This window comes from Monopterus albus, unplaced genomic scaffold, assembly GCF_001952655.1.
Source record: "Monopterus albus unplaced genomic scaffold, M_albus_1.0 scaffold127.1, whole genome shotgun sequence".
NCBI classification, from domain to species: Eukaryota; Metazoa; Chordata; class Actinopteri; order Synbranchiformes; family Synbranchidae; genus Monopterus; species Monopterus albus.
This window is the reverse complement of record NW_018128007.1, coordinates 77622-89416: the sequence shown is the minus strand read 5'-3', so window position 1 is coordinate 89416 and position 11795 is coordinate 77622. Positions and strand designations below refer to the sequence as shown.

At 38.6% G+C, this 11795-nt stretch overlaps 1 protein-coding gene across 1 annotated transcript in view; it reads left to right on the top strand.

Moving 5' to 3' along the window:
- Nucleotides 1–11795, top strand: part of LOC109967270 (NT-3 growth factor receptor-like) — a 410435-nt gene that overhangs the window by 358382 nt on the left and 40258 nt on the right. Inside the window, exons 14-15 of the mRNA XM_020612721.1 lie at nt 1085–1215; nt 7002–7174. Coding sequence (XP_020468377.1) covers nt 1085–1215; nt 7002–7174 — 304 coding nt within the window. The remainder of the gene's footprint in view (nt 1–1084; nt 1216–7001; nt 7175–11795) is intronic.

Sequence of the window (11795 nt, the reverse complement as noted above, 5' to 3'; positions counted from 1 at the left end):
CCAATCGAGAATCTGTGGAAAGAACTGAAAACTGCTGTTCACAAATGCTCTCCATCCAACCTCACTGAGCTCGAGCTGTTTTGCAAGGAGGCATGGGCAAAAATTTCAGTCTCTCGATGTGCAAAACTGATAGAGACATACCCCAAGCGATTTACAGCTGTAATCGCAGCAAAAGGTGGCGCTACAACGTATTAACTTAAGGGGGTTGAATAATTTTGCACGCCCAATTTTTCAGTTTTTTATTTGTTAAAAAAGTTTGAAATATCCAATAAATTTCGTTCCACTTCATGATTGTGTCCCACTTGTTGTTGATTCTTCACAAAAAATTACAGTTTTATATCTTTATGTTTGAAGCCTGAAATGTGGCAAAAGGTCGCAAAGTTCAAGGGGGCCGAATACTTTCGCAAGGCACTGTATATGCTATGTCACATTTACAAATTAGAAAAAAAACTGACTGCACAAATTTTAGGAAGGTCAGTAACAAAATGCCATTGTCTCATTTGTCAAATTGGACCTCTGGAATGATTTTGGTATTATGCTTTACCATATTACACACTACTTATTTCTGCAAAAACATGTTATTTCTTATTTCCATTAGGATAGATACTGTTGTCCTGACACAGGTCTGAATGTAGAATGCAGCTAATTTGGTACATATGTAGTACAGTTGAAGTAAATGTGAATTAACATTCCTTAATTGATGACATAGTAAGTCTGAACTAATCACAGAAAGTCACAGTGGCATGATCATTTGTGAATGGTGAGTAGCAGGAACTAAATAAATATTGCAGTAATTTATGCATTAAATCATCATGAGTGATGCATTAGTTAAACATTACTTAAGCATGCAATGTGTACCCTTACTATAAAGTGTTATCATTGAGCCTTAAGTGAAGAAGCAAAGGATTCATTGGAATTTAAAGGCAACAGCCTTCAGTAAACTGCAGAGTCACATGTGAGAAAGTGTAAGCATTGTGAAGGGATGCTGGGAAGGATTTTTAAAATGTTGCTGTGTGGTAGCATTTGTAATTTAAAAGGTGATGGGTGTTAACACTGTACCTCTCTCTCTCGCTCTCTCTTTCAGATGTTCAGCATATTAAACGACGGGATATTATTTTGAAGAGGGAGCTTGGAGAGGGAGCCTTCGGCAAAGTCTTCCTGGCTGAATGCTACAACCTGAGCCCCACCAAAGACAAGATGCTGGTAGCTGTAAAGGTAAGAGCCCTACAACTAGAGTTCCATCAGAATGAATAACAAAGCCTGAGAATAATTCTCCTAAGAATGTGAGTAAGGGCCCAGTGATCTATAGAGCACCACAAGATGAAATGATGGGTGTCGGCCCACATGTGAGAGTTCAAAGACAGGTAACGACTCTCACTGATACCAGACCCTAACGCCTGGGACATTGTCGGCCACCAAAGGACTGGAACTCCAAGGACTTACTTGTTAGAAGACTGTCGAAGGACTGAAACACCACCCAGTGGAATAAATACCTCCTGCTCACCACCAGTCAGACAGAACTGATGAAGCCTCTTGGGTGAGAGGTGAAATGTCTTTTACCTAAAATTACATCCAGATGCCTTCTGCTAAGTTTTTTTCAGCATACTGCAACCTGGATGACTGACTATTTGCATGGAAAAGATGGAATGATCAGTGTCTGCTGCCCTGTAAAAGCTATTTTTGTGTAAGCTTCTTCCGGCTCTTTGTAACCAGGGACTCACAGAGACGAAGCAGACCACTTGGATTATATAAAAAATAACCGTGCTGGTTTATTCAAAGAATCACAGGTAAAATTAACATTACACGTCCAGATCTCTTCCACCTCCAACCTGCACGCAGGCAGACGAAGTATGAAGGACCCTGAACCATAATGCCTATACAATATTATCACTTGGTTGGGCTAGCCCATTCTACCCAGCAACGTCAAACCGTGACGTCACCTGATATGCCAGCTTTGCAGCTGACCATAACAATAGTCAAAACATGAAGAAAATTAAAGTGTGTGGCTGTTGATTAGTGGTGTGTATCTAAGAACATTTTGACATGACATCTAGTGACATGTCATGACATTACACATAAGAAATCATTATGATTACAATTACGGTTACACATCTCATAATAATATCAATCACCTCCTGCCTGCAAACTTTTCTATCTAGTTGTCCTTGGCCCATATGCAGCCTGCAAAAAACTCATGAGAATGACTAAGCATTTAACAGCCTGAGCTAGACATCCTGGCTCCACTAAACATTCCTAATACAACAAATATCTAATCAATATCTATCTGACTAGGAAATTACCTAACACCTGGATACAGTTTTTTTTATAGGTGGTGGAGATCCTTTGGAAGAGCCTCAAAAGAGTTGAAAGTAATATCCAGTTTAGAGGCTGAATTGAGAATAGACTATACAGTATTAAGACAACACCACCAAACAACTTGTTTAGTCACCCAAGCAAAATGGGCACTGGTAAAATCAGGCAGGGCAGCTTCATTTAATTGTAAGAAACCACTTAGTTTGAGCCAAGTTTCAAATATACCAATCATATCCAGATTATGCCAGTGAATCAAATCATTCAGTAAGGATATGATAATCAGTGATCTGATATATATATTAGACCAAACTGAACATTTTGTTGAGGCAGGACCTCTTGGCAACAGGACAGTCTGCAGATGATGTATCTAGTATTTCTAGTTTTAAAAAAAATGGTGGCCTGCGAACCGAGCAATATGGAGATACAGCTGTGATTCTCTGGGAGTTTCGTAGAATTTTATCAGGTGTTTTGCGATGCGTGTGACCACCACTGCTGGGGATATTAATTAGTTCTTTGAGATTAACATATTTAAGCAACTTGTGCATTATAAGGTGGGGTACGGAGGCGGTCACAATGTAATTATCTGATCATCGTGATAAACTGTGGTTTCCCTTGCTGGGCTTATTAAGTATGGTAGTGGACTCCAAAATCACACTATCAATAAATCTAGCTGGCTATATAGTCACCTGAGCCCTGCCAAGTGTTAAGGTAGCCCCCCTCACCAGGAGGGTGAGGGAGGACTGGGGTAGGACTCAAAATAGCTGACCCAGGTGCTAGTACAAAAAAAAGGTGGTTTATTGGAATAAATACAAACAAAGTGACAACATAACAGGGTCCATAATACTTACAACCAGGAAAGGGCAGTGATAACTAAGGAGACCAGGACGAACAGGTAAACACACAAACTAACGGCAGGAAACAGGGTAAGTATTGTCCATAACATATAGCAATGCTCCGGAGACGAATAAAAAATATGTAGTGTAGTGGGAATTAGCGTAGCTCGTAGGTATTGTGGTAGAGTCAAGCCAAAACGCACAGTGTCTGTCAGCGTAGCATTCTACCAAAATATGTAGTGTAGTGGGAATTAGCGTAGCGCGTAGGAGCCAACAGGATAGAGAGAGCAGAGGAGAGAAAGACGGAGGAGAGGCAGCGGCCGCCGAGCGGCCCTGACACCAAGACTAAATCCCTAGTGTCAAACCCAACTGAAACTCCTGTCTACATTCCTGGATAAATTACTGGCTCCTACTTCACTAGGAGTATGACTAATTAAAATAATTAATTTGAACACAATTGATGTATATTGTGGAAAAAGATCCCTTTATTATTTTGAGTTGCATGAATTCCACTGGAATCAATGTGACTTACTCTATCCAGTTGGATCTCAGATGTCAGTCTGAGGACAAACACCCAAAAAAACCGAACAGATTTAATAGATATGATATACTCTTACTAAACTGTAAGCCTGTAAATAATAGGAGGCAATATCAGGCAAATGCATCCAAGGGTTCATAAGTTTAATTAGCTACTTGCTTATTTCTGAGACTTTCTTTCAAGTGGTTGTGAAGCATTAAATGTTACATAAATAAAGCATTTTTAATTACTTGAATTACTTTTAAATGACAGAAATTCTCCAATTGTACTTCCTAATGTCATTTTGAATATAATATGTCTGCAGCTTTCTTTTTGCAACACTGTGTTAGTACTGTGTAAATAATTTATATAAGACAGGGCAGCTCACATCAGCTAAATATCTCTCAACTTTAACAATAGCTGAAATGAAGGGAAACAAAAGTTCTGGGAAGGAAAGAGAAGTTGTAAGATTTGATTCTCATAAGCTCTAGTTACTTTATAAGCTTTAGTTACTTTTTATAAATTTAGTTTCCTTTAGTTACTTTTCAGTTCATTTTCTTTTAGTTACTTTTCATACCTTTATTTTCCTTGCTTATACATATTAAAACTGTATTGATGACTGCTGTATTCTATTGAGTGAAACTTTGGAACTGTATAGTGCAAATTCTGTAGACACAGGATGTCTGTATCTTCAAGTAACCAGACGGCTTATTTTACATTTTAACAAAGACCTGTTGGCCTGTTTTGCACCTTCACCTAGACCTGCTTAGCATATTCCAAGTTCTGCTTTGTCATGGGGTATCCTGCAGAAACAGGGGACCTACAACCTGAGATGACCACCTGGCCCGTTTAGCATACTCACTAGGTCCTGCAATAGCATCACACACACAGGGGGCCTGCAACCCAGACCACCCATTGTTCAATGTTCATTGATCAAGCTGCTGCCTGAGAAACACACACATACACACCTGGTTTAGATCACATTTCAACAAGCAAATGCAGGCAGGGGTTGACTTGCTCACACCAAATGGCCAATAGGATTACGAAGTGTGAAATGTTGTAATGAAAAAAAAACATAACTCATGGCTCAGAGAACGGTTTTCCTGCGGGAGCTCTGTCTCTCTCACCCCAGCGCTGTAAGAATTCACCTGTGCCTAGACTTTGAGTAAACTTCCTGTTGATTTTATACAGTCCTCTCCTGTCTTCACTTCTCACGCTTTCAATGAAAGAATTTGGGTATAATCTAACAAAGTTAAGTGAGATAAACTGTATAAGTATTTCTATATTTATAAGTACTTTATTTTTATTTTCCTAATGCACATTCCTTTTTATTGTTTGCACATTCTTTTTCTTTTTTTATGTTCTTTGTTTTATCTTGTTTACTTGTGTACTTGCTTTCAAAAGAACATTGTACACACACATTGAGACCCATTGTATCAGAGTCAAATTCCTCATGTGTCCAACATACCTGGCCAGTAAAGCTGATTCAGATTCTGATAAATATGGTAACCATGGCAGCAGTATTGCTTTTAAAGGTATTAACAGTAATTGGAGTGTTTCAACTCATTACTGTCATTCATTGAAGAATATGTTTGCTCCTCTGCCAGTGTTCATCATTTCTGTATTGTGAATGGATGTTGTGTTCCTGAGTTGCAAAAAATTCACTCTGCTCTGACCCCCGAGAAGCCCTTTTCTGTTTTGAAAGAAAGCAGAACATACTGTTGTGTTAAGAAGAAGAAACGAGGAGGATAATGAAAGAGAAAAATTAATGGTGTGTAACAACACAAGTGGAGGGAAACAAGAGAAAATCTTGGAAAATAAGGGAGGAGAATATATTTGTGTTTATTGTATGTATACATTCACAAATGCACACATACTGTTGGTTAGAACTGCAGTTATCCCTCTACTGCTGGCAATCTGCACTCTGTCCATTTAGTACTTACACTTGAGCCATTATATTCTGCATACTGCCATTAGGAGTTCAACACCCTGCTTAAGACATTTAAAACATGTGAACAGTGTAGTGAAAAGCATCGTAGTTAGCCATGCACATTTGCTTTTGATGTTATGGAAAAGTATGTGAAACATAATCTTGTCTTGTTCTCAAGCTGTGTTATCTGAAAAAGCAAGCTTTTTTTGGTTTCAATGCAGTGTGAACACTCCACTCACATTCACACAGTTTCTCACTAACACCTAGAAGTTGCCCACTACACCTCCACTGTGAACTAATAGCTAATACACTCCTCTACCAAAGCTGTTGGGGGCTAATTGCAGTGCCCAGAGACACCCCAGCAATGGTAATGAAGGAAGGATCATAGCTGCTTGTTTATAGCCTGCTTCTCTAATGTTTAGCTACCCATATTCCTCGTTCAATCCTGAGTACATATCACAGGAGCGCAGTATTTCAGCAGAGTAAAAATACTAATTGTGCTTGGGATGAGAGGAGCTGGTCTGATTGGACACGACTAAAGCTGCACACAAAACTGTACTGCAGCTGTGGTCACAAAAACTGCAAACCATTGTTGAACATGCACATATGCTCATGTATGTTCAATCATCTTAGTAAAGCTCAAACACAAGAAAAAAATATAAAAAACAAACCCTTGGATAAAGTGAAACATGACATGGCACATTTGATTCTCGCTTATGTTTACCTTTGTCAGTTGTATTAAAATCTGGCTGATCACTGGCACCCTATATGGCCTATTACAGCTGGATGCCAAAAGAAAGAAGATGATTTAAAAATCTTAAGTTGCAGTAAAAAAGTGACATGTTTGGAATCATTCAATTAAGCTTAAATTCAGTTTAATAATTGACAGTCGACCTTGTTGGTGTCAAGATACTATGATTTAAAAATGCTTCCAAAGCATATGAAGCAAATATTACAATTAAACAACTAGTTACACTTTATTATAGTGAGTAATATACATGTATAGTGGTTTTTCCTCTTTGTTTAAATTGGCTTTAATATAACATCAACAGTGCCAGCAACCTCGTGGCTCCTCTCAGGCTGCCTTTTCTTCTTTTCTCTTTGCTCTGTTGTTTTCCTTTGGCTGACACTAAATTGCAGCTATTACTACTACAAAAATAAACCTGTGTACTTTTTTTACTGCTTATGCTGTTTGCTACAGTAAATTACAGTGGTGTTGCAAAACTGAAGAGAAACTGAATATAAGAACAGGCCAAATAAAGGAGAAACGGCTGTTTCCATGCCTACTGTATGGGCACCACTGCTGGACAGACTCAGTACAGGAGGGAGGACTGTTACCATGGCTACCAAAGTGCAATCCTTGACCCAGTCATGATTTGGTCATGTAAACTCTTGTCTCTCTCTCCAGACTCTGAAGGATCCCACTCTTGCAGCCAGAAAGGACTTCCAGCGTGAGGCTGAGCTGCTGACCAACCTCCAGCATGAGCACATAGTGAAGTTCTATGGAGTCTGTGTGGATGGAGACCCTCTCATCATGGTCTTTGAATACATGAAGCACGGAGATCTCAACAAGTTTCTCAGGTGAGTATGGTGTGTGTGAGTGATGACAATGGCAACCTTTCCTCACTAGAGGCTTTGGACTTCTAGTACCCATATCGGGGCTACAGGAATTAAAAGGCAAAGGAGCAATTCCTTTAGCCCCTCACAAAGACTCACACGACACGTTTGTCCAAATATTATGTGGCATCACATTAGCAAGACAAACTAGAGAAATGCATTTCCCGTCGAAAATGCATGTGGATGCTATGTGCTGAAGGAGAGGAGTTATGTTGGGGCATGTCTCAATTGCGCTGCATTTTATGAAACACCAGATGGCACTCCAAGACTGTCATTGACTCAGCACTTTGAGCTCCCATTGACTTGTATTGCAAAATATAAAGCTGAATAGATTAAATTAAAAAGTATAAATGTTATGAAAATTGAGTACAAGCAGGGATGTCCTTGAAGAGTTGAACAGATCAAGACCTCAATGGCCTGTATAGCCAAAAGTATGCTGGACAACTTTTCAGAATAAAGCAAAATATTTTAAAAGTGTGATGTTTTGAAAAATTGTTAATAGAAGCATGAATGTCCTTGAAGAGCGGAACATTTTGATAACTGAAAGTAAGCTGAAGTAGAATTTTCCCATTCATTTGAATGGGGCAAAACTTTCAAAATAAAGCTAAATATTTCAAAAGTATGAAGTTTAGAAAAGTTTTGAAAAGAAGCATATATGTCCTTGAGGCGCTGAAATAGCTGAAAGTATGCTGAAGTAGAATTTGCCCATTCATTGGAATGGAGCAAGATTTTCAGAATAAAGCTAAATATTTCAAAAGTATGAAGTTTAGAAAAGTTTTGAAAAGAAGCATATATGTCCTTGAGGCGCTGAAATAGCTGAAAGTATGCTGAAGTAGAATTTGCCCATTCATTGGAATGGAGCAAGATTTTCAGAATAAAGCTAAATATTTCAAAAGTATGAAGTTTAGAAAAGTTTTGAAAAGAAGCATATATGTCCTTGAGGCGCTGAAATAGCTGAAAGTATGCTGAAGTAGAATTTGCCCATTCATTGGAATGGAGCAAGATTTTCAGAATAAAGCTAAATATTTCAAAAGTATGGAGTTTAGAAAACTTCTGAATAGAAGCATGAATGTCCTTGAAGAGCTGAACATTTTGCTACCTGAAAGTATGCTGAAGTAGAATTTTCCCATTCATTTGAATGGGGCAAAACTTTCAAAATAAAGCTATATAATTCAAAGGTATAAGGTTTAGAAAAATCCTGAAGAGAAGCATGAATGTCCTTAAAGCACTGAACATTTTGATATCTGAAATTATGCTGAAGTAGAATTTCCCCCATTCATTTGAATGGAGCAAGATTTTCAAAATAAAGCTAAATATTTTGAAGGTATGAAGTTTTGAAAAATTATGAATAGAAGCATGAATGTCCCTGAAGAGCTGAACATTTTAATAGCTGAAAGTATGCAGAAGTAAAAAAATTTCCCCATTCATTTGAATGGGGCAAGATTTTCAAAATAAAGCTGAATATTTTAAAAAGTATGAAGTTTTGAAAAATTCTGAATGGGAGCATGAATGTCCTTGAAGAGCTGAATAATAAAGAAGAGAATAACATAGTATGGATGCCTTTCAGCATCCGTACAATAATAATAAATAAGAGGAAAACATAGTGTGGATGCTGTAGCATCCACACAATAATATAGAACAGGATAACATAGTGTGGATGCTTTTCAGCATCCATACAATCAAGAAGAGGACAACAAGAGTGTGGATGCTACAGGCTCCATACAATAAAGAACAGAAGAGCATAGTGGCTGCTTTACAGCATCCACACAATGATACAAATTGAGCAACTGTGGTTCAGTGGGTAGAGCGGTCATCTCCCAACTGGAGGGTTGGAGGTTCGAGTCACTGTGCCTGCAGTCCACGTGTCGCCGCAGATGGCTGCCTCGGTTCTGTACCAGAAACAAATTCCTTGTGTGTAACATACTTGGCCAAATAAAGGTGATTATCCTTAGCCTTCAATTCAGTATAAAATATATTATTTAGATGTTTGTGCAGTACATGCTATCTACTTACAACTTACACTGATAAGCATTTCCTGCAAGTGGTGTTTTTTTCTGTTAGCAGAGACTTGAAACATACCTCAGCATTACTAAAGCATCACAATTAAACACAGGTGAATGGTTTAAAAACATGTTAGAAATTTTGTTATACTGTGCTGTTTTTCAAAAATATGCTCCTGCCATTGGAACAATTTGAGCTACACATCGGCACAAAAACACACTATCATATCATTTTGAAGCAGAGCAAACCAGCTTCAATACACTGGATGAACTTGGGCTTGGACATGGGATGAACCATCCTGATTCTGTCACTAACTTCATGGTGGACAGTATAACTGAGGTGTTCACTCCTCCCAACTAAAATGTTTTGGTCATCTATCCTGTTAACTGATCTAAACATAAGCAGTGTCCACCTCCACCATGGAGGGTCACAGGATAAAACATTTACAAGTGAAATTATAAGTGAGTTGCAGATGTCTATTTTGGCAGAGGAAGCACTAAATGCTAAAGTGGTGTATTACCCAAATATTGCTCTTTAAAATTTGCAATAATTTGGCACCGATTGAAAGAAATAAAATATGGCTACCTGCATTGAAAAGTAATTTTTACTGCCAGAAGGTGTGAGCAAATAAAGTTCTTTCTCTGTCTTGAAAATTGGAAAACCACTGGTATGATCCAAGAATTTATGGGGTTAGTTGAATTCCAAATATTTTTTGAACTAGGCCTTCCATAATTGTCATCTACTTGTGCTCTTTTCCTCTGAGTACACAGACAGATAACGTAGAAATAATACTACACTGGATTTTTATTTATTTACAAAACATGGAAAATAGTTAAGCGGGACCGTCACATAAGTTGCAGCAAATGTGGTGCTAAGAAACAGCACGTAGCAGGGCTCTGATGTCTGCATGCTAGCCATCCATGGGACTTTGTATTTACACTTGCTGCTGTGTTTATGTGTTGCCTTGATTGTACTGCATTATGATTGGATGTTGGTAAATAAATTAGTTTGTGTGGCAGCTGCAGCTTAGGGAATAGAGCAGGTTGTCCCGTAACAGTAGGGCTGGCAGTTTGCTCCCAGGCTTCTCAAGTGTCCTTCTTTAGCTGATTTCCCAGCAGGCCCCAGTGGGCAGACTGCGTTACTTCCAGTGGTATAGTTCATGTTCACATAGTTATTATGTTCTATTCCTTTTTTGTGGTGTGTGTTGCAGCAGTACATCTGTTTATTTTTTTATTTATTTCATCTTGTACCACACTTGATTAGTCTTGTTTTTACCTTCCACCCTATGTTTGATTGCTGTTGCAATCCATGCCCTGCCTCTTGTTACGTTATTATGTTAATCTCCAAGGTGCATGGTGCTTTCTGTGGCCTTGCCAAAATAAAAGATGGTGCTAAAGATAGAGCAACTCTGTCATAGCTTCCTACCAACCCAGTGCTCACCACAATATACTGTATAAATATAAACTATGTAGATGTATTGTCAGATAGACATCTACTGTAGTGGAATTGTTTCCCATATAGAGTATAATCCATTAATTTAAATTCAAAAGTTATTAGAAAATGGTCAGATGGAAGAGGGTTTTTAATAGTCCACATTTGATTGTCCTGTTACTTTCTACTATAAGAGAATTTTAATTAGGTTCTTATGAATAACTCCTTTTGAGTTGATTTTTGATTTATATAATTTAGGTGGGCGGGGGGCAGACACAGTCTGTATGGGGTACTGGGAGTGTTGGGTGGGTAGCAGCTGCAAGGAGACAGCAGAGAGGCGTGTAAGACTGCGACCCTGCGTCCTGGACTCGACTCTGGGTTGTCATAATTTAGGTTGTAAAACAAACTTGTCCAGATTTCTAGATTTCAGAGTTAAGTCTAAACCACGGCTTCTCCCCAACAGTTTTGGACCAATTAGATAGTAGCACCTTTTCATACAAATATTGTTAACCACTAAGTTGAGGACAGTCTTTTCTGTTTATCCTAAACAGTGAAGATCCATGTGCACATGATAATTTTGATACGTTAATGCATAATAAATTTCACACTGTGAAATATATATCCTCTTATTAGTCTTCTCTTTTCAATATAAAATGAACACGCCTCACACTACTAATCAGACCAGGTTTTCCCCAAAATGTTTTCCAGTTATCTATGAAGCCCACGTTATTTTCTGGGCACCACCTAGACAGCCAGCGGTTGAATGACGACATGCGGCTAAACATGTCATCACTGGTCACATTGGGTAGAGGTCCAGAGAAAACTACAGAGTCCGACATTGTTTTAGCAAAGTTACACACAGACTCAACATTAATTTTAGTGACCTCCGACTGGCAGAGTCGAGAGTCATTAGTGTGAATAACAACCGTACTGTATTTACGCTTATCCTTAGTCAGCAGCTTCAAATAGGATTCAACGTCACCCAATCTGGCCCCAGGAATACATTTGGCTATGGCCACTGGTGTCTCTAACTTCACGTTTCTGACTATGGAGTCTCCAATTACCAGAGTTGTTTTCTCAACGGGTGTGTCGCTGAGTGGGGAAAATCGATTTGAAACGTGAACAGGCAGGTGATGCTCCGTGGACATTCGTT